Below are 27,324 nucleotides of genomic sequence, written 5' to 3'. Positions count from 1 at the left end.
TCACTGGGGGTGAGTTTTTGTATCTTATGTGAGTTTGTTTGAATTTATAATTTTCTGGTTGAAGAAAGTTTTATCATGAATGCATGGGATAAATTTGTTATCTAATGCCTTTCTTGTGGACAAATGCATATCTATCATGCAGCTTATTTGAACCATGATAGGGAGAACAATTAAAGGGCGAAATATTTGTGTGGGATAAGGCCATAGGCTTTATTGGTTCTTGTGTCGCCAATTGCAACACTACATCCCATTCTACAATACCACACCAATCTACCCGAAAGTAAGGGTGGATATTGTGTTTGCAACTGCACGTTACACCTCTCATGGTAATGGCCCAATGCTAGGCATGGTCAATTAGTCTTTCTATCATTTCATACCGGAATGGGGAATTAGAAACTGTCTTATCCATGGATAGCAAGTGATAAGTTGCCAGCTTAACAAGCCGTCCATTTTTAACAAGACTGGTTTCTCAATTACCCTACTTGAGTATAGGTACGAACGTTGGATGTTGAGTATGGGTACCGAATTCATGTACTCATACTTAGTGTAGTTATGGTCCCTTCTTGTGAAATTGAACTGGTTATGAGTCATTATCCCATTTAAAACATAGAAGGGAAGCTGAAATGGCACCCCACATTTAGATCCGGAAAGTATGACCTGCTACCATCTTATTTTAAAATAATATGCCACTAGCTTCCCAACAGATAACAGAACTTGTCAGGGTGTGTTGCTCCTCTATTAAGAGTCTCTTAAAACATAAAAACTGAATATTGTTTGAGACCCAACTGCTAGCATGGCAAGCGTTTGCTTGAGATTCTTCACGTCAATGTCATGTGTATTGTTTTGAAAAACCAAGCTGGTAGGCCAAATTGAGCTGGCTTGGTTTGTTTTTAATCCAGCCTGCTAGTTCTCCTAAGTTTTCTTTATTGGAAAATGAAAACTTAAAAACCATTGGGGACTGGGCACCCTGTGGGGTCTTTTACAGCCAGACTAGTTACCCACCAGTTCCGAGCCAAGCACACCGGTTCTTAAAACACTGGTCATGGGCAATGTACATGCATTATAGATCTTGGAAATGAGGACCGTGAATACGATAGGGTGATTTTCAATCAAGTCTTAAAAATCTCTAGTCAAGTTGGTACCTGGGTCGTTCCCCATACGGAATCATGAATTGGCCTCATTTGGATAGAGTCACGTGGTTCTATTAGAGAACCAAATGATTCGAATATGGAATTGCCGACTCGGATCAGATGAACTAGTAATTCCCTTAAATTTTTATTTTCAGTATTTACTTATCTCTTTCACCTGCAAGTTTAGTAATAATAGGAGTAGAGATGAGGAAGTAGTTAAGATTAAAGGCCAAAAAATACCAAAAAGAACGCACTTTTGATATCTTGGATCGATAATCCAGGAAAATAGAGATATTGGAGAAGATGTCGCACATAGAATTAGAACTGGATGGGTTAAGTGGAGATTTATAACTAGAATTTCATGTGATCGCCGCAATACCAATAAAACTGAAAGGGCAAGTTCCATAAGACAACTCTAAGACCAACTTTGCTCTATGGGGCAGAATGTTGGCGGTCAAAAAACAAGAAAGAATAGAATGTTGAGATGGATGAGTAGCAAGACAAGAAGGGATAGAATTCAAAATGAATATATTTGAAAAAATTAGCTGTGGCACTAACAGGCGAAAGTTGAGAGAGAGTAGACTTAGGTGAGTTGGTCATGTATGGCATAGACTTAGTACAACACCTGTTAACAAGTGCGAGTTAGTTCTATTGTAAGCCTAAAAAAAAGGAAACGGGTAGGCTCAAAAGGACATAGTTGGAAGTAGTGAGAAAATATATGGAGACTTATGGCTTCCCTGAGGGTATGACCCTTAATAGAGCATAATGGTGGACCAGGATTCGTGTAGTTGACATTTATTAGTAGGAAAAGTGCTTTGATGATGATGACTTATCTTTTTCACCTTGGAGAAAAGGTTGATCTTCAAGATCACCGATCTGGATCATTACAATGAAGGGCCAATGTAACACCCATGCTTGAGTTTTAAAATACTGGATGACAGTAGAAGCCATGCATAAGAACCTGGGAAAAACATCATCTTTGAACTATTACATGGTGAACTACATGATACTGGAGCCTTTGGACCGTCGATGTGCAAATAACATGCAGTCAAGAAGCCCATAGTTGCTAAAACGCACCAGTTTAAAAGGGTGTGAAAAAGTACCAAAGTTCTCCTTATAATGGTCAATAAATAACAAGAAAAGTTTTAATCCGGTCCAAAATGTGGTTCCTTTGCAAAAATTCATTTCAGATGTAGATTTTGGATTTGAGAGTTTATAGGTCAATAGTCTCAATCACTGTAATTATGAATATATGATTATAGAATAATGAACTTGGTGAAGAAACTATAGATCTAAAAAAGTAGACTTAAAAACCCTTAAAAATAGAATTAACATAAATGTTTGATAAATAAATTCTAAAATACCAATTTTTGATATCTACATTCTTGTTTTTCATTATTCATGATTGACCTGTGGCCATTTGGATCTATCTCTAAAATGAAGTTGTGGAAATGGACTGCACTTGAATACTTATGCATCCATGAATGAAATTCGAATCAACAAAGATAATATTCACGACATGGGCTGATTACATGTGTCACCCTTTGAGGCTTCCTCTTCCCAACTTATATCTCTTTGCATGCCCAATGATAAATTCCTCACATTCAGGTTAATCATTAGAATGAAGGCCGTTTTATTATAATGACTTACAGGTTTCTGGTCATTTTTTACAAAAGTTGATTTATGGGGTAGAGTTACAATCATTCCTACTCATTAGATGTCAAATTAGATGACGTGGGGTTTCTCACAAAATCCAAGAATTTTCTTTTGGAACTTTGTGTCTATTCAATGACACTCTTACAACCACCGATTTGAAATTTAAAGGACAGTAATGATTGTGACCTCGTACAAAAGATAAATGGTCTCTTTATAGACAATCAAATATTTTAGTTGGATAGTGTAGACTTGACACTATTTAAAAAGGACCCGGTTTCTATGCGGCCAAGCTGGTATATGTAGAAATGCGGGCCTATTAATAAATTTATTTTTGAGATGGATTTTTGGACTTAATTTTTAAGGACATGAAATCTCTAATATGGAGATCATAAATATAAACAAATAAGTAAAATTTAAAAACTAGAAATAATAATTCCAGTAAGAAAACATTTGGACCGTTAGTTTCCATTGTTTTTAGATGGAACACCTACTTACATCCATCTTTAAGATGGGTGCTTTACTCTTTTTGGACTGCATATGTAGTCAAGTAGTCCAGCCCGCATGAAATAATTTTCCATTTAAAAAACGTGTCACTTTTTCAGTTTTGCATTAAAAGACATGTCAAATCCATAATGTCCAACTAAAATAGAGGAGAAAATCACAACTTTACTTCTACATGTAAAGTTGACACTTCAACAATTGATATAACCTATGCCCGAGTAAAGGAGATTGTTTGTGTTAGGCAAGCAGGCAGCCAACGTAAAATTTTACCAAAACTTTCTATTTTTGAAAAATAGTAAATATAATTGATATCACAAGCACTTTTAGAGCATTATGAATTGTGCGCGACTTAACAAATTTTATAACTTGCTATAAGGGAAAATATATAATGAGGATATTTATCTTTGGTACAAGGTAGTCACAATTAATCTTGACCATTGGATGTGAAATTGGGTGGCTACATTTATTTCATTGATTAAGCTTTAAGTTAAAAATAAATTTTCTCCAACTTTCTGAGATACCCAAGCTATCATATTTCCCATCGGATGGTTGTAAGTAATTGTGACCGCCTTATACCAAAGGTAAATGGTCTCATTGTATATGATCCCTAATAATTATACACTATCGTTACTTATGCATGGCAACTTAACTACTAATTTGCATGACCCACACAAGTCATATATGCTAGCACTTCAATCTTACGTGATAGTGAATGAAAATTGAGCATTTTCCTTGTTCATACTTGTTGCCAGTGTTTTAAAACTTTGTGATTTCTTATCCGGATCGCCGATTCGAGTGGGAATCAACCAAGACCGAATTGGTTCTAGGTATATAGACCGAATTGGTTCTAGGTGTATATATATATATATATATATATATATATATACACACATTATGTTCATCTAATATTTTATTAGGACAACTCTAAATCCTCACCTCATAAATCCTATTTCTAATTTTATTTATTTATTTATTTATTTTATCAAATCACCGATTCAGATTAATCCGAACCCAATTCGGATCACTGATCCAACGATCTGATACGGATCTATGGATAAATGATCCACGCCACCGACCTGGGGTTTAAAACATTACTTTTTAAAAATCTTGAGTGAAGCCTCCACGAATCAGAGAAGGGCTTATTGAATTCAACAATAGATCACTCTTGTCATTGAAGACTACCATAAAAGTTAATTTACTCAGATGAAGATACCACTGGGCTCTCAATATGCCTAAAATGTCGTTGAAAAAGGGCATGCAAAAATGCGAGCTCCTCATTCATACCAAAATCAAGAGATTCTTATAAAAAAGAGTCCAGAAAATAGTATTGGGTTGAAAACTTGTTAACGATATAATGAATTGGAATGGATGCTTCCACCACTGATTCATAAAAAATTACAGAATTTGAAATAGTTGCTCCCACGTATATGCTCCACTTTGAGCAAAAATTACATTCATTTCTTCTATCAAATTACTTACTTTGAAGGGGTTTATTGGTTTGAAATTTTGGGATCTATTTTAGAATAATACAATTTTTACATAAAGGGTTGTGTTTCAGAAAAAAATAAAAAAATTGTAAATAGAGGGTTAGTGCCCAAACACCTAAATCTTAACTATTTAAAAATTAGACAATCTATATGCCATTTTTTTATGCTGTTTTGGGGTGTGAATAAAGAGTATATGTGTGTTTTTTTATTTATTTCTATTTTCTTTTTTTAAAAGATGATTGCTAGGTTGAGTAAGTCACTTCTCATTAATTTGGGCTTCCAAAAATGTTCCTATGCCCAATTGAGCATATTTACTTTTGAAAAATGGTCAGCCCTATCAAAACAAGTAAAGCCTTACTTTATAACAAATAGAAAATGGCAATTCAAGCATTAGAAAAGCCTTTACATTGAGCATCGTGGCTTGAATATTATGGTTGTGAAAAAAAAAAAAAAAGGATTTCAAGCTCTAAAAATATGGTTATTGTAAAAATTATCTAGACCATCCATTTCGCCTTAAAAAAATAAGTATTCATATATCTACAAGATCTGTACCATTTTTTGAGTTTCGAATTTTATTGACGGTGTTGGAAATTGATTTTAGAGTCATCATAGAGATTTTTGTTGCTGAAAGTGATTTTTGGACGAGAATTTGAAATTGAAGTTTTATTTTATTTTCATAAAACCTAGGCCTTATAGAAACCTCATCCTTTACGTTTTGCCGGCAAGAGCTTATATAATCTTTTCATAAAAACGTATGTGTAGTTCTTCAACATTTGTTAGTTGGGAGTAGATAAGGCAAAGAAAATTTACACGTAAAAATCTTATATCTGACTTTGGAGCATTGAATGAATGAAATGATTTGTCATTGGTGTATTTTTTTGGTGGTAAACTAATTGCGAAGAAATGAAGAACATTAAAAGAACATCGAGTGATGAATAAATGACTAAAATAACTTAGATTGTGATATGGCCATATTGTTTTAGTATTTAGAAAATACCAGGTATTACTTGAAAATAATATTTTGAAAAAAACTTAGTCTTTGGAGAGCATTAACTTTTGTATTTAAATAGAAAGATAACTAATGGGCTTTTAGTTCACATTCAAGAATGGAGAAAAAAAAGTCATGTTTAAATGTGATAGTACCTTTTATATTATGATCTAAAAACCAAGATGAGAGAAGGCCTATACAGAGTATGTAAAGTGTCGAAAACACTCCCTTGTAAAAAAAAAGTGTCCAAAATACTCGCATACATGCGGAGGTGCTGTGGTTCTCTTCTCTCATGTGCAAACTTTTCTCTCTATAAAAAATTGATTTTAGTGCTCTTGATCTTTCTGCACTTGATAATATTCGATTTTGATAGTGTTCAATCTTCTGTTTTTTAATACATCGGTGAAAAAATTACCTGAAAAACTTAGATGCATACTAGTTTTTATTATTAAAGGGTAAATATTGTCTTGTGGTAGCAAAGTTTTCATAAAGGGAAAATAATAGTAAAATCTCCATAAAGGCAAATATTATCTTGCGACAGCAAAAAATTTATAAGAGATAAATATTGTACAAGTTATGTTCATATTTGGTGCGATGTCACAATTAGTCCCCAGATGTAAAATCAGCACGCTAAGGATGTGTTATAAAGTTTGAGACAAATTTCTTTACCTTTTGAATATAGTTGAGTAAAAAGATTATATAAAGTTGAGGATCTAAACAATCCAACTAGGGCGCACATCAAAAATTCATTAGAAAAAGTTGTTTCGACGTACAAAAACCCTCAAATAAAATCACATTGATTTGAGATACATGGACTTAGAAAAAATGGACTTTTAAGTTTTAGAAGTAGTGTATCACGTAATGCATTAGCTCTGGATAAGAATTTATATGCACTAAAATCACATTATAGCACATTTGTTTTTTATTATGTAGCTTTTAAGTAAAAAAATTTATATGAGGCATCAATTTTATACTATTAAAGAAAAAAGCACTTTAAAAACTCATTGTAGAAGGTTACTTTGATGGAAATTTATCAAATTCACAATCTCAACATATGTATGGATATGAAAACAGATAATTTTAGTCCTAGAAAAAGTGCATTTTGCATGTCAAAACTACATTTTTATGTAAAATAGTTCAAAAAATAGTGCATCTCGACATATTTTAACTATAATTTGAGCTTTAAATTTTATAATTAGTGGTAGAAATAGATTTTCAAATTATTATAGGAGTTTGTCATGCCCGAATTACATCTTTTTGTAGGGTTTGGGAATGCGTTTTCCTTTGACTTTTTAATATCGAGGCAATATTTAAACCACACCCTTTCACCGAAGGGAAAAGTTTATATAGAGCCGAGGCTCTAAACATCAAGATGCATGTATATGAGAAAAATATATATTTCAAGTTATGGAAATAGTGCATTTGTAATGTGTTTTTTTACTGTCAATTTTCAAGATTTTCATAGATCTATCAATCTACACTATGTTTTATGCTTTAAACTTTATAAATAAATATAAAAATATATTTTAAGGCTATCACAAATATTTCCCATATTGAAACTACATTTTTTGACATTATTTGAAGGTAGGCTCTAATTTGATTATTTAGAGCTTAGGCTCTATACAAACCGCACCGTTTACGTAATACTCAGGATTTAATCGATAAGTGAAGCCACAACTATAAACTACATAGGGATATCAATTTGAGGGTTTCTAGCACCAAAAATGTGTTTCATGTAGGGCTTTCGGTGAAACTTTACTTTTATCACAAAACCTAGGTCTTATGTTAACCACACGTTTAACAAAACTAACCCACAAAAACTATTCCACTATCATGTCCCTACAACAATGGCAAGTGGCCCAGCCCAGCCTAATTGGCCCAATTTGGAATAATTTGGGCCTGGTCCACCAAAATTTGACCTGATGACAGGCCCGAACCTAAAATATAGGCTCTGCCAGGCCTGGCTTGGCCTTATCATCATTTGTTTTTCTTTTTATAAATTTTTTAAACAAAAAATATTTATATTTATTGCCCGGGCTTACTAGAGCTGGCCCAACCCCATTAAGAGGCCAAGCTAGGGCCACCTAGCCCAAGAATACATCGGGGCCTAAGCTGGGGGCCCATTGGCGCCATCTGGGCCAGGTCTTGCGAGCCCCGAGTTAGCCGTCTGGGGTCCGAAGGTGTGATCGAGCTGGCCGTGGCGGTTGCCACCCCTCTTCTAATTGATATAAACATGATGTTTACATTCCAAAAAGGCCCAATGCATGGGTTTTGCTACTAAACTTCAAGTACTTTTGTATAGTCCAACCCAATTTTTTTTACAAAGGGTGAACTTTGTATAAGGCGCCCTTTTTATATTTTAGAAGTAAGTCGCACATCTGAATTTTGTTTAGAGATTTAATTTCAATGTTGGAAACTTTATGATAGTTTCAAATTCTATTTCTGTCTCTAGTTATGAAATTTAAAATTTTTTATTCAAATTGAGCAAATTCACATATACGTAAAAATCTTGAAACTAACGTTCCAGGTAACTTTTATAAGATATACTATTTTGGAAAAGTTTTGGAAATAGTGTATTTTGTAATGTATTTTTGGACCATCAATTTTTTAGATTTTCAAGTTTTCATAGATCTATCGATCTACACTATTTTTGAAGTTTTAAACTTTATAAATAAAGATGAAAATATATTTTAAAGCTATCATAAATATTTTCAGTATTGAAACTACATTTCTCGACACTATTTGAAGGTAGGCTCTAGTTTGATTGTTCAGAGCCTAGGCTGTATACAAATCTCACCCTACTATTTTTATTGCTTAATTTATTTTTCTTTAAGTATTAAGACTTTTTTCTTTTTTTTTTCATATCACACATCTTAAGGTTGAGATGATCAAATCATAGTATTTTCCAATTTCGAAACATTCTCTTTTGGAGGATTTTTGAGGCACATCTTATTTCAATAATATAAGATGTCCTAAACTTTTTGCTTTAAAAAATCAATCAAATTATGTTACAACCCCAATCCACTCATGTTACAACTCGACCTTATCAATTGATATTTTAGAGGAGATTGTATCGACAAGAATGAGAAGGATATCATAATCCACGTGATCACCATCCTGATTTGGAGAACGTTTATTCCTTCAAACTGGTTTGTATAAGGTCTATACAAGTAAGGAGCGCTTCTAAATTTTTTTTTAAAGATAAAAGTTTTAGAATTGGGATGACTTGAAAATTTATATTCAACCCTAATTAAAATTTACAATTCCAAAAATGGTACAGAAGATCCATCAACATTTGAAAATATTTAAAATAAATAGTCCCTATAACATGTTATAATATATATTAGTTTTATGTTTATACTACTTTTAATTTTTTTTCTTTATATCCATATATATCAAAATCAATATCAAGATGATTAATTAGAAAGCTTTCTAACTTAAGCATGCTTTTTTACTCGATTTTTCAAGGTGCACTTTACTTCTATTACGTCTAAAATAGGGGTTTGACAAATTAGCGAGCCAATAGTAAATTATATGTTTCTTAAATCTAAGATCAAAGATGATTAATACTGCTCTCGAAATAAAAATAATAATTATAGATCGAAATACATTTCAATCCTAAAATTTCAATCCAAACAATATGTGCCATTTTCGAAATATATTTTCACGTATCCAAACGGCCCTAGACTCTTCTATCATCCCGCAGATCATACTTTGCCTGGGTCAGGACAAATGTAGAACGGCCCTATGCCGCTATGCGGTACACTAGATGAGAAATCCAGATATTATTTAGGTTGACATGCTTCATTCCAATCACGACCGTCCAATCCGAAATCTAAAGGACAACAAGAAGAAAAGAAAAATATCCATTTGTTGTCTCTCAGTTATAAAATCCATTTGTTTCCCTCTCAAGGAGGAAGCCCCCCTTTCTGCTATACCCTCTGCTCTTTCTCTCTCTCTCTCTCTCTCTCTCTCTGTCTTCTAGTAAATCCCATTTGTGTTCTCTCTCTCTCTCTCTCTCTCTCTCTCGTGTAAAACCCATTTGTGTTTTTTTCTCTTACAGGGAAAACTCATCTGCTCTGTTTCTCTGGTCTCTATATCTGCTGTAAAACCCACTGGTCTTATCTGTACCCCGCAACGCTTGGGAGCCATGCATTGCCAAATCTCCAACCCCATAGGTCTGCAACTTCCCCCCTACTTCTTCTCCTTCTGCAACATAACCCACCTGCAACCCATAAACACGAGAACTTCCATTGTTTCTTCTGCAAGTATTTCTCAGGTCCACAACTATGGAACAGTCGATTTTGAGAGGAAGCCCCCAGTTCAATGGAACCATCTATACAAGAGGATATCCCTTTCAGGCCTTGGTTCTGGTGAGGTTCTTGAAGAGTGGATGATGCAGGGTCGGAAGATATCTAAATGGGAGCTTCGACGAATCTCCAAAGAACTCAGAAAGTTTCGCCGCTTTTATCTCGCTCTACAGGTTCCTCTCTCTCTCTCTTTCTCTATTGTAATTGGTACAAGAGGCTCGGAGGGTTATCGGATTTCCTGATTATTGGTATTTAGTGTTTATGGAAACAAATGAAAACCCCAGGGCTATAATATACTGGAGAAGGCATTTCAGGAATACCATCCTTTGAGTTTAAATTGTTATTCATTGAGAAGGTATTTAAGGAGCAGATTATTACTGGCCTAAAGAGTTGTTCTTAAATTAATATAAGTACAAGGAGTAAGTGGTGTTAGTTTTCTCTTTTGAAAATTTGGAGCCTATGCGTGAAAACCCTCTCTCTAAATAATATGGAATTTTCTTAATTATGCCTGATATGATATTCATCATTCAATTTGGTGTATATTTAGGGACTCTAGGACTTGATTTTGTGGTGTCTATAGTTATTTATCAATTGAAGGATCTTAGCATAATGGTTCTTTTTTATTCTTCTGTAAGTAAGAAGGATTGAGTATTGAGGAAAGGATGTGTGCTAAGTTTATAAAACTAAATGTCTTAGGCAAGGAATTAAATTCCTAATGAATCTCTAATGGAATTTATTTTCTGATTTCTAGTACTGAAGTTCAAAATGGTTCATTCACAATGAATGCCCTGTACGTCAACGATATCATGTTAGTAGTTTTGTTTTGAAAAATACTAGGTGGTATAATTGCTATTTCAAAATAATATATTTTCAACCCATAGTATTTGATAATGTATATTGTTGAAGAGAGAAGTAACCGATTTTAGTCCCACATTGGACTAAAAATTGTGCTTGCCAGAATTATGAAATTTATAGTGAGGTGTATGCACGAAGTATCCTTGACTACACCAAAAAGGACCCAAAATCCATGAATTACATTTTTCATAAATGATGCCCAAAAAGTGTAGTTATTTGTGTTTAGTTTTACAGGAACCAATTGAAAAGATTCCGATTTTTCTTGTCTTGTTTTTTTTGTTTTCTTTTTAGTTACTGATGAAAAAGGTCCACACTATCTACAAAGGTGGTCCCTCACTATACCAAAAAACACCCAAAGGTGCATCATTTAAGGAAGGTTTTTTACCACTTTTCTTTACCCAAGTGCTTCCCCTTTTAAAATTAAACAAGGTGGTTTGTCAGTGGTTCATCGTTTAAAGGAAGTGGAAAAAACAAGGTTCATCTTTTAAAAGGAAGTGGAAGGAAATGATGCAAAAAATAAGAAGACGAAAGAAAAAGGTCGAGAAAACAAAGATAGGGAAGAGAAGGGAAAAAAAAAAAAAAAAAAGGGAGAAAGAGAGAAGAGGCTCAACTGGAGAGCATGTAACAAAAGACTCAATAAAATGAGTAAAGGAATACAAATGGAGTTGATAGAGAGAGCTAGGAAGGTTTATGGAATCAGGAAGAGGAAAAACATGAGAGCGAGAGACTTGAAGTGTTTTGTGTTTGTCTTTCAAGAAAACAATTATCTTTAGAGACCCAGAAGGAAGAGCATATCCGGTCTTGCTTGAGGAAGTTGATGACTGAGAGCTCTTCAGATTTGAACTAGAGAACTGCATCAGTCCATTGGAGAAATGAATCATAGAATCATCGAGATTGCTCAAGGAAAAATACCAGATCTGTCCGCAAACATGTGCCGAAATCAAATGTGTGATGGAATCTTGTTTTAGTTTGTATTTTAGTCTCAAAAGAGTGATATTCGAACGATGGTGATTTTTCAGTGTATGATTTTCAGTAGGCAGGTTTTAGAAGGGGGTTTTCAGTTGAGGGTTTTCAATATGCGCTTTCAATAGGTAATTTCAATAGGCAGTTTTCAGTTAGTGGTTTTTAGTAGGTGATTTCAGTAGTAGATGGTTTCAAGAGTGGGTCTGAGCAGTTTTTTAGAGTGGTTTTGCAGGGTGGTTTTAAAGAAAAAATGTGGGTGGTTTTTAGTTCGGCCGACAACTCATAATAATCTCACTTTGATACCATGTTAAGGATTATTGTATTTCTAATTACCTGAAGATGTATACAAGACCGTAATTTTATAGGTTACAAGACCCTATAGAGGCTGTTAAGGTTGTTATAGAGTCACACAAATGTGTATAGGTTGTACAGGCTTTGAAGGCCGTGTCGATCAAAAAGGGGAAAAAATTTAAGGAAAATATTGTATTGAAAAATGTACAGGTTATTGTATATTCATAGCTTGTCTCTTCCAGTTTGTAGCTATAACACAAAACAAGTGCAGCCAAGCACATGAAGAGGGGAGCAGTCAGGTGGGCAAGTGAACAAATTTTCAAAAAAAGCCTTGATAAAGTAGAGGATATCATCATGTTTATAAGATATACAACAGTACGAACAACTTCAGCCCAAAAAGATGTGGGGACAGAGGTGGACAAAAGAAGTGCTCTTGTCGTTTCCATAATATGGCGGTTTTTGCCCTCCGCAACACCATTTTGTTTAGAAGTGTAAGGGCACGTCTTTTGGTGTTGAATACTTTTGTTGGACAAAAAATTTTGAAACATCCCACTAACATATTCCCTTCCCAAATACCTCTCGAATCAGAGTGCAAGCCTTCAATCTTGAGAGAAAATTGTGTTTCTACATATGAATAAAATTGAGGGAAAATTTGTAAACTTCAGTTCGATTGTTCATAAAGACGATCCCTATATCACAAGTATGATCATCAATAAAAGTTACAAAGTATCATGATCCTCCTTTTCATAGAACAAGAGTAGGTCCCTAGAAATCAATATGCTCAATATCAAACATAGAAGAAGAAATAGAGCTACTCCGAGTAAAAGGCAAGGCATGAGATTTTGCAAGTTTCACAATATTTAAGATTGGTTAAATCGTTGTTTGAGACAATACCAAGAACATCCCGAGAGATCAAAAAATATAATCGATAAGTAGAAATATGGCCAAGACGTTGATACCATATTGATGTGACATCAATAATTAAGACAATACATATTGAGGGATGTGGAAAATTAAGGTAGTCTAGGTAGTATAAATCTCCAACTTTATGTCCAGTCCCAATCAGCTTCCTTGACTACTGATTTTGTACGTAACATCTAAAAATAGAAAAGTTGACATTACATTTGGAGCTAGTGATTTGACCAATTGGAAGATCTAGTCCCAATCAGCTTCCTTGACTATTGTTCCTGTATGTAACATGTAGAAGGAGAAAAGATAACATTACAATTGGAGCTAGTGATCTAACCAATTGGAAGAAGATTCATGGCAATGGAGGGAACATGATAGACATTAGAAACACTTAATTAACCATAAGGGTTAGAAGTAGAGGAAATAGAGCCAATTTTTTAAATTGTTGTAGTGGTATATCCACAGTATGAATAATATAAGAAAAAGGTTTACAGTCAACTAGGATAGACTTATTAGCTGTTATATGACAAGAAGCTCCTAAGTCAATTAACGAACGAGTAGAAACAAAGTTATCTAAAAAGGAGGTGATGGTTATGAGGACAGTCGAGACTGTGAGAGCATAGACTAACTGTAATTGCTCCAGTGTAAGAGTTACCATAGATGGCACAATATCAATAGCTTGAGTTGCAGGTGATGAATGTGAAATGCACCCATCCAGTGGTTGGCTTGTGTCAGCAGCCATAACAATGTTGGACTTCTTCTTCTTAGGACATGTGAAGTTCATATGCCCAAGCTCCTAGCAATAATTATATCTGATAGATGACATATTTTATCTACGTACACCACTGGTTTTCATCCCAAAAACTTTTTCAAGGTCCGGCTATGTCAGGAAGATTAGTCCCACATCAATGGGAATAACAAGGAATAAGTGGGTCAAGATCTATAAAAGTAGAGGTATTGGGGCGCTTAGGGCATTGATGTAGCCAGTGAGGTAAAACCGAGGCGTGTCAATTGCTGGTTGAAATCTATTTCCAAACCCCCTCATTGGCTAGTGTTGGGTATGGGTCTGGGCCCCGGGTCCACAATTGCCCATCGGGTACGGGTACGTTCAATTTGGACCCATCGGGTCCGGGTCCATATAATCTATTTCCGGTCCGGGTCCCGGTCTGGGCCCGGGTCCGGGTCTGGGACTGGGTCCAGCTAGACCGACCCATACCCAACCCGTTGCCACCCCTAAAAACTGCCTATTGAGACTGCCTACTGAAACTGCCTATTGAAATTGTATACTGAAAATCACCTACTAAAAATTGCACACTAGAAAACCACTCTTTTGAGACCATAAAAAACCACTCTTTTGAGACCAAAATACCAACTGAAACCAGATTTGTCTCACAAATCTGATTTCGGTACATGATTTCTTACAAAATCTGGTATTTTTATTTTAGCAATCTTTGTGATTCATTCTTTGGTGGATTGCTGAAGTTCCCCCGTCCAGATCTGGAGAGCTCTTAGTCATCGACTCTCTCAGGGGAGACCAAGTTTGTTCTTCTTTATGGATGTCTGAACAAACTTGGTTTCTTGAGAGAAACGCATAGTTGTTAGTTTCTCGCTCTCTTGTTTTTTGTCTTCTTGAGTCCATGATTCTTCCTAGCTCCCCCCCTCTACTACGTTTGTGTTCCTTTCCACCTGTTGTTGGGTCTTTTGGTTTATGCTCTCCAGTTGGGCATCGTCTCTCTCTCTCCCGTTTTCTTTCTTTTTTCTTCTCTCCTTATCTTTTTCTTTTTCGGTCTTTTTCTTTCATCTTCTTGCTTTTGCATCGTGTTCCTTCCACTTCTTTAAAAGGTGAACCATTTGTTTCCACTTCCTTTAAATGGTGAACCACTGAGGGATCACCTTGTTTAAAAGGGAAGCACTTGTTTACAGAAAAGTGGTAAAAAGCTTTCATTAAATGGTGCACCTTTGGGTCTTTTTAGGTGTAGTGAGGGATCACCCTTGCAGATAGTGCGGACCTTTTTTCCCTATAATTAAACGAAAAGAGGAAAAATTTGAATATTTAAACCGGTTTCTGAAAACTAGACGGGAACACCTAGACTTCTTGCGTGTGTTTTATGAAAATGTAAGTTATGGAAAATGGCAATTAGGGTATATAGATGGAACTGAAAACAAGCCAATGATAAATAAAAGATAGAAGAATGGGGGATCAATAATGCTAGAATCATCAGAAGGTAACATAGGGATCAACCTAAGTAATTTCAAAACTCCATGAAGCATGGACTTTTCTTTAAGAAATTTATCATCAGACTAACTGCCCACAGAAATATCAATCAGCACAAGAACTTCATTCACTTAGGCAATGTGATCAGTCCATTTACGACTTCTAGTGATCCATGAAGATGCTCTGGGATGCTTTGGAACTCATGGAACTTGTGATTAGTGATGGTTCCCAGTGCGTAAATTGTTAAATTTTTTTGACATGAGTTTCAAGTCATTGAATTGTTAATGGCAGTTCGTCTAGAATTTGAAAGTGTTAGAAATGCTATGCTCCATAAAAGTTCTTTCTCTTTTCTAACCCTGCTTTCAGAGATAGTTGCAGAAGGAACAAAGATTAAGTCCCGTAATTCAGCCTTCAAGGGGGAGACAATGTTTGTTGCAACTCGACTTCCAGGTCGGAATGAGTTCAAACAAGAGCAGCAAAATGCCCCCTATATACCACGACAAAATATGTCATTTCTTAGATGTAATTGGTGCAAGGAGCTTGGGCATATGAAGTTCATGTCCTAAGAAGAAGAAACCCAACCTTGCTGCCATTGACACAAGCCAGCACTTCACATTCATCACCTGCAACTCAAGCTGCCAATATGGTGCCATCTACGGTAACTCTTAGATTGGAGCAACTACAATCTATGCTATCACAATCTGGACTATCCTCAAAACCCACCACCTCCTTTTCAAGTAACTCTGTTTCCACTCGTTGGTTAATTGAATCAGGAGCTTCTCGTCATGTGACAACTAATGAGTCTATCCTTGTTGATTGTAAGCCTTTTTCTAATATTATTCACACTGTTGATGGTGCCACTATGACAATTCCAAAAGTTGGCTCTATCCCTTACTTCTCGCCCTTCTGGTAAATTAAGTGTTTCTGATGTCTGTCATGTTCCTGACATTATCATGAATCTTCTTTTTGTTGATTAGATCACAATTTTAATGTTATCTTTTCTCCTTTTGAATGTTACATACACGATCAATAGTTAGGGAAGCTAATTGGACTTGACATAAATTTATAGATTTATACTATCTTGACTACCTTCATCTGCCACCTCCTACAATCTGTGTTGTCAACTATTGATGTCACATTACAGTGGCATCAATGTATTGGTCATATTTCTACTTCTCGGTTGTATTTTTTGTTCTCTCGTGATGTTCTTGTTACTGTGTCAAATAAAGATTTTACCAATGATAAACATTGTGAAACTTGCAAACTTGCAAACTTGCAAAATCTCATGCATTGCCTTTTACTCAAAGTAGTTATATACTTCTATCTCTCTTCTTTTATGTTTGATCTTGTTCATACTGATGTGTGGGACCTACTCCTGTTTTGTCAAAAGGAGGATCGTGATACTTTGTAACCTTTATTGATGATTATACTCGTTATACGTGGGTCTTCTTTATAAATAATCGAACTAAGCTTTATAACAAGTTTATTCATATGTACAAACACAATTTTCTACCAAGATTAAAGCCTTGCACTCTGTTTCATGAGATGAATATATTAGTGGGATGTTTCAAAACTTTCTTTCTGACAAAAGTATTCAATACCAAAATACTTGCCCTTACACTTCTAAACAAAATGGTGTTATGGAGCGCAAAAACCGTCATATTTTGGAAATGAGAGGGGCACTTCTTTTGTCCAACTCTGTCCCCGAAGCTTTCTAGGCTGAAGCTGTTCGTGTTGTTGTATATCTTACTAACATGATGCCATCTTCTACTTTATCAGTGCTCTCACCTTTTGAAAAAGGAAGAAGTTTTATATAGAGCCGAGGCTCTAAACAATCAAATTAGGGCCCACCTCAAAAATTTCATTAGAAGAGGTTGTTTTGACCCAAATATCCTCGAATTGATCCTCTTGACATCAAGATGCATGGACATGAGAAAAAAATGGATTTCAAGTTTTGGAAATAGTGCATCTTGTAACGTATTTTTGGGCCGTTAATTTTCTAGATTTTCAAGTTTTCATAGATCTGCTTGATCTTCGCTATCTTTGAAGCTTTAAATTTTATAATTAAAAGATGAAAATATATTTTAAGGTTATCACAAAGATTTCCAGTATTGAAACCATATTTCCCGACACTATTTGAATGTGCACTTTACTTTGATTGTTTAGAGCCTTGGCTCTATACAAACCACGCCCTTTGAAAAATTGTACACTCGCCCACCCGACCACTCCCATCTTCATGTGATTGGCTGTACTTGTTTGTGTTGTTGCCTCAAACTGAGCAAGATAACTTACCCCCAATCACAATAAAATGTTGTTTCCTAGGCTATCCTGGTCATAAAAAAACGCTATAGACATTATGATCATCTGTCCCATACTACCTTTGTAGATGGTGCAGACCTTTTTCTCTTATATATGTTTATATAGAGAATGCTTTCTTCTATTGTGTTCTTAGAACAAAGTGGAGAGAAGACTCATGCAGAGCGTGCGACATGCAGGCATCCATGCTTGTGGGCGGGATCTTGAGGCACAAAGGCATTGTGACTGTTGATGAACCAAATACAAACTGTTGTAATTGATAAATGGTTTATAACCTTTAAAACATCGAAGAGGCATGATGAATCAAACCACCTAAAATGAACATTCACAAAGCACTGAACGGACACAATCCATGACTTGAAAAGACACTTTCTCTTTGTGTAAACGGTACTCGATTTCACTCTCAAAATACATCCTTTTACACTATCTCATCCTTTCTAACTTAACTTTTTTTTTTTTAAAGTCCTTTTCTAACTTACTTTCTCTCCCAAAGAAATGTAACTTTTGGTTATTTGAGATCTTACTATTCACGTGCATTGAACATGCACGATAAGTGTTTAATCTTTTGTTTTCTAGTATGCGGAGGACAAATTTGCCGGGAAAACCTTATTCACACTAATTATTATCAGTAGCAGGCAAATATTATCTTGAGATTGTGCATTGACATGCCTTAAAACATAAATATTCAGTCTTCAATTCGTTTTGAAATACCTCTAATGAACTGAAACTTTATAACCTTGTTTCACCCACATGAACTAAATCTTTCAACAACTGCGGTCTGCTACCCCATTTGGATGGAACATTTAATAATAAATAGCACTGACTTTAAGTTAACATTCTCCAAAAAAAAAAAATAGCACCGACTTTTCTTTCACCCATTTAGGAGTGAAGTAGGTCATAGCTTAGTCCCTTCACCATTCACAGGTGTGTCCCTTGTGATTGCTTATTAATGAAACTCCACCAGAATGTCCAAAAAAAAAAAAAATGAACTGTTTTTTAATTATTTATAAATAACTCCCTTCCTTGGAGGAGTTGTGTTAGACCGTCCAAACAGAGAGGTTTTCTCATCTTTTGGAAAGGCTATATGTGAGAAGACGTGGATTGCCATCTTGGAACATCTTGAGGTTTTCAATTGTTTGTGTGATAAATCTACTTTAGTTGCACATACAATGTATCATGATTTTAATTTTTCCGTTCGGTGTTTTACCTTCTTGTTACTTTGTATTTGTAGGCTAATGCAATAATTTTACGGACTAGTGGTTATGGTTATGCTTATTTTTGAGTAAGTAGGATTTGAAATGGTTTGTGTTTTCCCCCAGTTCTTCATACGATGAGTCTCCATAGTTCGTAGTTACTCCATTTACTCAAAATGTCTCTAATTTGCCTTAAAATAGTGGTTTGTTTGATGTTATGATTGTTTGTCATATGTAAATTATGTGCTTTTTTTCAGCCCCTTTCTGTTTTCTGAGGATTAGAATTTGAGATGATGATGCTTCATCCCATTGAAACCCTGGACTTCTTTAGTGATGGCATGGTTATGGGCTAATAAAAATATGAAATCTGTATTGATTGTTTCCTGTATCTTTGTGCTAAATGCTAATGACTAAATGTCACTTATCAACATAAAAATGTTTCATCGTCATCATAAGAGGATTTTCCCAATGATTTGGATCGGTTACAAAAATCTTGGTCTGTCATTTTGCTCTATCAAGGGCCATACTCTCAATGAGGCTATAAACGCTATTTATTTTCTCACTACTTCTAGCCATGTCTTTTTGGGCCTACCCCTTGTCCTTTTTGAGCCTTCCACCTGAACCAACTCGCATCTCTTAATAGGTCTTGTACTCGGTCCGTGCTGCACATGGCCAGCTACCTAGGTCTACTTTCTCTCATCTTATCACTTATTGGAGCCATACCTAAGTTCTCCTGAATGAATAATCAACAAAAAAGTGTTTCCTTTGAGAAAATAATTTGGATTAATTTGAATGGTTACCTCATTGCCGGTTCAGTTGTTTTAAAAGATTTTGACCTTCGAATGGTCTTAACAATTTTTTTACATTGATTTCTATTTTATGATCATTTGAGCGCTACTAAACGAGTTAGAAAACAAGAGTTAGTAATTTAAAATAATTTTATATCAGATTGCTTATCATAACGGCGATGGGCAAACTGATAGACTAATGTGACTAAGCCCTGGTTCCATATTTATTCTCATTATTTTTTTCCAAATAAATATTTGTGGTAACTATTTTCATGTATAGCTTGATGTTAACTGATTATTGATCTCTTCTTTGATGGGGTCTACTTGATTCTTGAAGTACTGTTAATTCTGAAAAATAATAGTTAGTGATCTGGGATTCAGAGTTACAAAGTTTCTACCAGTCCTAGAAATAGCAACAAATGACCAAGAGAGTTTTGGAACAAGACATGCGACCTCTCTCTTCATGTATGTGCAACAGAGAGGGCAATATCAGAGCAACCCTACCTTAACTTTGGTGCATCAAGATGCTGCACTCCTGGATTCTCTCTCTCTCTCTCTCTCTCTGCGTATCTATACTCCATGTTTTAATTTTTTTGGTTAACTTTGTTTGATTCTGATGGAAATTTTGTTGTTCTCGTTTTAAAGTTTTCTTGCTTATTTACTGTTCATTCCATGTTGTCTTGATGTATTGGATTATCGGTTCTTCGTATATGTTCTTCAGGTTTACGAATGGATGATTAGCAAAGGAGAAAAATTTACACTCTCATCTTCTGATATTGCAATCCAGTTGGATTTGGTTGCTAAAGTTCATGGTATGTCAAGTGCGGAGGATATTTTTGTCAAGCTCTCGGATTTCCAAAAGAATGAACGAACATATGGTGCAATTCTCCATGTGTACTCCCAGTCGAAAGAGAGAGAAAAGGCTGAGACCATTTTCGAGAAAATGAAGAAAGAGAGTCTCATCACAAATGCTCTCCCGTTCAATGAGATGATGAATCTCTACATGAGCTTGGGAGAGTACAATAAGGTGGATTCGATAGTCCAAGAGATGAAAGATAATGCAACACCATTCGATATATACTCATACCATATATGGATTTGCACATGTGGTGCTATGATGGATGTGGAAAAGATGGAAAGAGTGCTCGAAGAGATGACTCAAGACAAAAATGTGAACCCCAATTGGACAACTCACAGTACATTGGCAACCTTGTACATAAAGCTTGGCCTACTCGAGAAGGCAGAACACCACTTGAAAGAGGTGGAGCAAAAATTAACAGGACGTGATCGTCACCCATATAATTTCCTAATAAGTTTATATGGGAAAATTGGTGACAAGGAAGGAATATATAGAATATGGAATTTGTATAAATCAAGCTTTCAGAGTATCCCAAATTCAAGCTACTACGCATTGATTTGTTCTTTGGTCAAGGTAGGAGACGTGGAAGGAGCCGAGGAGTTTTACAAAGAATGGGAGGCTATCAAGGTTAAGTATGATCCTAGAATAACAAATTTTCTGATGGCTTCTTATGTTAGAGGGGGGCTTTTGAAGAAGGCCGAGGAGTTATTTGAACGTGCTAGCAGAAATGGGGGAACAGCTAATCCTAGCACATGGGAAATTTTGGCAGAAGGATATACTAGGGATCGGGAAATTGGCAAGGCTCTTCATTGTTTGAATGAAGCTGCCTCAGTGAAGAGGTTTAGGAGGTGGGCTCCAAAGCCTGTGAATGTCGAGGCAGTTATGAAGGTTTGTGAAGAGACTGGCGATGTAGAAAATGTAGAGCAATTTGTTGAGCTAATGAGGAGTTTGAAATGTTTAAATGCCGGAACATACAAGTCATTGGTCAAAACATATGCTAAAGCTGGTAAAAGTGTTAATGATGTCATATTATCGATGGAGAAGGATGAGATTGCTATCGATGAGGAAATGGAGATGCTTCTCAACGAGCTACGAGAGAGAGTATGATAATTTTATTACCGATGTATGATGCCTAGAGGAAAATACTACTATGTATTTAACCAGGGATGGTACTGGTCGGGATGGGCCGCTAGTTTGGTTTCATAAATTTAAGCGGAATAGCTGGTTAATTTGAGGTTTCTTACATGTTATCCATGAGGAGATATGAGCTTGACTGTGCTACAAAATTTGAAGGACCTGCCTGATCCGACTGTTTTGACTTGAACAATTAACTCCCTGCTCCTTGTCAACTCTGCAATTTTAAATTCCTGTTCAAGGTTGAGCTTGGCTGTGTTTTTTTTTAGAGCACCTTCAACCTCCTCCGTTGGTTTGAGGTCAATTGGGGTACATCTCTCCCTCTCCCTCCCCCTCCCCCACTCCCACCTCCACCCCCACCCCGGTACATCTCTCCGTCTCCCTCCACCTCCCCCACCCCCACCCCCACCCCCACCCCCACCCCCCTGTGTGATTTAAGAACATGAGAAAAAAGAAGAGAGCTGTGTTACTCATTATTGAATAACTATTTAGTTAGATTGCTTTATCTCTATGGATATCCCTATAATATTATGGGAAAGTTTTACATCTGATCCACCCACGTTTTAAATCGATAGTCAATGTCACATGTTGGCTCAGATATTGATCTAACTCCAACTGTTCAAAGTGGTTTATTTTTAATGTTGATTATATAAATCATTTTGGTCTGAAATTTGGGGCATGCATATATCTATCATAGGTGGTTTATTTTTAATCTTGATTATATAAATCATTTTGGTTTGAAATTTGGGGCATGCATATATCTGTCATAGATGCACATGATAAAATCTTTTTTGCAAGGATATTTCGCTTGACGAAACATTATCAAAATACTCTTAAAACTTATGGGGGCATTTTAGTCATTTATTTTCATGAATATATATATAGGAAAACATTACGTAATACCTATAGGCGAAAATGAACGGTAATTCGTTTATTCTCATGACCGTCCAAAGTTCATTGCGCGGTAACGATTGTCCGGTAGTGTTTTATTTTTCTTTTTTTTTTTCTACAAATCGAAATGACTTGAAATTTAGAGTGTTTATTCATCAAAAATAAGGGAATCTTCGAAAAATATAAAAAAAATAATTTACATGGAAAAAATTGATCAAAATACCCTTGAAACTTTTTGGGGGTATTTTTATTAATTTATTTTTCGCGGATAATTTTTTTTATATTTTTATTAGATGCATCTCAATAAGATATACATACCTTCTAAATTTCAGGTCATTCCGATTTATAAAAAAAAATGAAAAATAAAACTATCGGACATCGTGATCGCACGATGAAACTTGGACAGTGATGAGGGTAGGCGAAATCACTATTCATTTTCGCTTATAGGCGTTAGGAAGGCTTTTCCACACACATACACACACACATATATATATATATATATATATATATATATATATATATATATATATATATATATATATATTATTTTTGCTAGGGTCCTATAATAAAAAAGGGGATGCCCTAATTTTCACTCAAAAATGTTTTGTAGAAATATTTTGGCATGATGTTGTGATTAGCAATTCTAGCCGCTCATTTCGATCGAATTATTGATAAGTAGGGGGAATGATTTAATGCAACGGTTGTATCATAGTATAATACACCTATACTTTTATAAAACCATGTTTGTGGTATTTGTATGATCCAAAATTTTGCACATACACTCTCTTCATCTCAATAATCAATCTCCCTCTTAAAAAAAATTCAATTTGAACCCTAGATTTGGTCAAAATGAGTTCTCTCCAACAATGAATTTAGAACATTCATTTGGTGAATTTTTAGATCTTAGCATTTACAAACTCAAAATCATTTTTTTTTTTTTTTTAACTTTGTTCATCTAATGATGATGAAGCCATGTAAAAAAATTGGAAAAGAAAAAATGTTTTTTAAGGTTTAGATCTATGCATCTTATCAAAATGGACGTCTTATGTTAATTGGGCTAAAGAAAATATTTTCTAGGTTGCGTTTTCAAAATTTTCTTTTTTGTGATTGTTCACTAGAATGGAAAGAGTGTATATTTTAAAATTTGGATCAAACAAATGGCCTTAACATGACTTTTGAAGATTATTGTATTATATTACTATACAACCATTGCGTGAAATCACTACGTGATAAGTAGGTTTAGATTTCTATTATTATCTATGCTACATTATTAAGCAAGTTAATGGGTGAACACATGTCATAAGAATTAAAAAAAGGGTGCGGTTTATATAGAGCCTAGGCTCTAAACAATCAAATTAGAGCCTACCTTCAAATAGTATCGAGAAATGTAGTTTCAATATTGTAAATCTTTGTGATAGACTTAAAATATATTTTTATATTTATTTATAAAGTTTAAAGCTTCAAAAATAGTGAAGATAGATAGATCTATGAAAACTTGAAAATCTTGAAAATTGACGGTCCAAAAATGCATTGCAAAATACACTATTTTCAAAACTTGAGATCATTTTTTTTCATGTGCATACATCTTGATGTCGAGATGATCAATTTGAAGATATTTGGATATCAAAACAACCTCTTTTAGTGAATTTTTTGTGATAGGCTTAAATTTGATTGTTTAGAGCTTCGACTCTATATAAACTTTTCCCTTAAAGAAAATGCTATCTTTAGAGAGATTGTACCGTTAGAGATATTGTACTGTTCAAATAGGACCGATGGGACCCTTCGTTTGAGAGTATGTAGGGGCAGAGAGAGAGAAACTCCTTAAACAATTGCCAAATCTTGGTTTGCCTTTAAAAAAAGAAAAATGATCTTATAGGACCCTTTCCCATCCATGTGTGTATGACTCTCAAAAGATCACCATTAAAGTTGGTACGGATCTCTAAAAAAGTCTTTCACACCCATGTAACAAATTTTTTAGAGATATGTGACAACTTGAATAGTGATCCTTTAGGGTCATACACACATAAGTGGGAGATGATCTTATAAGATCATTTCTCTTATTATAATATTTTTCCAACTATTTGGGGTGATCTATATCTTAATGAACCATAGTTTGCTAATATGCTTCTAGTGCCAGCCCGTGGGAACATTACCGTCCACCTACTCTTACAGATGAAAAGGAGGGTTTTTCCACGTGAAAGCTTGGGATCTAATTTAGCATCACTAGGTGAATATGTTTTTAAGTAAAATGGATTTTGAATTTCAAACGATCTTTGTTCAATTTTAGAATGTTAGTTTTCAAGTACACATAGAGTGCACATGAATTATATGATTATGTTTTAGTTCATTAATATTGAGAAGGTTACATCCCAAAATTTCCAATCCAAAAAGTACTCCTAGATAACTAAAAATACTCAGAAGAATCTTACAGTTGGAAAAAAAATCGCCGAATGCTCCAAGGAGTATATAATCTTTTGGCCAATGTCATCGTCAAGTCCCTTTCTTATCCTCCAACGTAAATATTTTCTTATCCTTAAAGTCTCATTTTTTATTGTAGTATGAAAAGAAAACCTTTTAATATAAAGTCGATCTTTCAAGTTTACTAATATATGCTTTTTCATAACAAATCTATCTTTCCTACTAAGAAAACAGACTTTAGTAACTTGATGATTTTTTTAAGAACTAATTTCGGTCCTTTTTTTTTTTATCAAACAAATATCACTTTTTCTCTCTTCCTATCAAACTTTAGGGAATAACTTTTGATTAAAAAAGACACGGTTAGCTTGCATGCCACAGACTCACATGTTGAAATACGAGCCTTTTAATAATTTATTTTTGAAATAGAATTTGATCTTAATATTTAAGGAATATATAACTTTAACATGGAGATTATTAATTTGCAAAAATAAAAAAATTTGTAAAAATTATAAATGATAGTTTTTTGAGAAAATATTTGAACGGTTGATTTTACTTTTTTTTGGAAGACTATTACATAAAGGACCCGGTTTTGGCAGACGGTAGAGATCTCCCTCCCGCATAGTTGTTAGAATTCGAGGGAGTATAGATACTTTTTTTTGGAAGACTATTACATAAGGGACCCAATTTTGGCGGACGGTAGAGATCTCCTGTCCGCATAGTTGTTAGAATTCGAGCGAGCATAGAATGGAAAATGGAGAGAGAAGAAGAGATAGCACAACATTTATATGGTTCAAGCCGAAGCCTTACGTCCACGGATCCATCTTCACTATTTTGGATGAATGTTTATATTAATAAGTACCTCTATATACCTCTATATATATAGAGAACAATCACACAATTAAGGAGATAAATATGGTGTGATTCTTAAAGATATAGATAAATAGCAAGATGCCTTATCACCAAACTAACTTGATAACTAAGTAACTTTGAGAACTAACTAGATGACTAAGTAACTTTGATATACATCAACTTTGATATACATCTATAATGATGTATATCAATATGAACCCGAGATACCCCCTTAAACTCTTGTTGACCAAGTAAGTTTGATATACATCCATAATGATGTATATCAATATGAACCCGAGATATCTATATCCTAACATCCCCCCTCAAACTCAAGATGCTTTGACGCAGCTAGAGTTTGAACAGTATTAAGTTGCAAAAAAAACGAGTAGTGATCAAATCCATGATACATCCATAATGATGTGTATCAATATGAACCCGAGATATCTATATCCTAACACTCCCCCTCAAACTCAGATGCTGGAGTTTGAACAGTATTAAGTTGCAAAAAAAACGAATAGTGATCAAATCTATGATAAATTGGACAGGTCATTATAGCCTTCCAAGAAACACAATTTCTTGAGCTCTCTACTTTCTTCTAGAGACTTTCTCTTTCTAGGGTTTTATTCTCTTAAGATTTTCTCTCTCAGAGGCTTCTTTTCTCTTTAGTGACTTTCCCTCTCTAAAAGAAAATGATATTTATTTCTCTCTTCTTCGGAAGATCCGGGATCGAGTAACGAAAAACTCGACAATCATTACATAGGATGGAGCAACGGAAAATTCCATCATAAAACATGATCAAGTAATGGAAAACTTGATCATCAACCAGAATTAAGAAATTCGATCATCAAACTGAAACTGGAACTGGAGTCTTGAAACCAAAAAGTTGCCAAATAAACTTACACTGCTCTCACCTATGTGCTTGCTCTCACTGGTGTACTTAAATAGTCTGCAAGATCGAAAAGATGTAATCTGGAACACTAGCATGCTTGCTCTCACTGGCGTGCTTGAATAGTCTGTAAGATCGAAAGGATGTAATTCGGGACACTGGCGTGCTTGCTCTCACTGGCTTGCTTGAATAGTCTGCAAGATCGAAAAGATATAATCAGGGACACGTGAACACCAAACTTGGTCTAAAGACCACTAAAAGTGCTACAAAGGCACAACAAAGACAGCTCTGCGACAAATGGCAACGAACACTGAAGATTCGTGAAAACTTATCTTTGAAAAATCCGCTAATCATGAATGTATGTGCTCCCCTGACGATGTCACTACAACAATGATGTCACTACAACAATGGTGTGACGAAGTCCTCTGCTACATGGCCAGGCGTTAGGAGCAAATAATGCATGAGACAACTAAATGCGTGTATGCAGGAACTGATGTTCTTGTCCTCATAGCGGGTACATTAGAAATGTTGACTTCATCTCTACTAATCTCATTTCCATATTTTCTATATTCTCCTCCTCAAGTTGGGTGTGGATGTGAAGAAACACCCAACTTGCAAAATACATAGTTTTTTTAGTACAATGATATAAAAAAAAATACGAATGAATTGAGCTTCTAGACAATAG

At 35.0% G+C, this 27,324-nt stretch overlaps 1 protein-coding gene and 1 pseudogene across 1 annotated transcript; both read left to right on the top strand.

The window, feature by feature from the left end:
• Nucleotides 1–9,459: 9,459 nt before the first annotated feature.
• On the top strand, nucleotides 9,460–22,265 carry LOC18429170 (pentatricopeptide repeat-containing protein At1g02150). Its single transcript, XM_011623204.3, has 2 exons — nucleotides 9,460–10,245; nucleotides 20,324–22,265. The coding sequence occupies exons 1-2, from the start codon at nucleotides 9,913–9,915 to the stop codon at nucleotides 21,566–21,568; spliced, it is 1,578 nt and encodes a 525-aa protein (XP_011621506.1). The 5' UTR covers nucleotides 9,460–9,912; the 3' UTR covers nucleotides 21,569–22,265.
• Nucleotides 14,047–14,164, top strand: LOC148782943 (U4 spliceosomal RNA; annotated as a pseudogene).
• Nucleotides 22,266–27,324: the final 5,059 nt, after the last annotated feature.

The sequence above is a fragment of the Amborella trichopoda genome, chromosome 3 (assembly GCF_054954075.1).
Source record: "Amborella trichopoda isolate Santa Cruz 75 chromosome 3, AtrichopodaSantaCruz75HAP2 v2.0, whole genome shotgun sequence".
NCBI lineage: Eukaryota > Viridiplantae > Streptophyta > Magnoliopsida > Amborellales > Amborellaceae > Amborella > Amborella trichopoda.
Note: the sequence above shows the minus strand (reverse complement) of the source record. Positions and strands in the feature narration are given on the sequence as shown.

What these genes read in the sequence shown, in the direction of transcription:
- LOC18429170 (XM_011623204.3), top strand. Translation starts at nt 9,913, where the DNA reads ATGCATTGCCAAATCTCCAACCCCATAGGTCTGCAACTTCCCCCCTAC. An exon ending in GCTTTTATCTCGCTCTACAG is followed by an intron (nt 10,246 to 20,323) that starts GTTCCTCTCTCT and finishes TATGTTCTTCAG; the next exon opens with GTTTACGAATGGATGATTAG.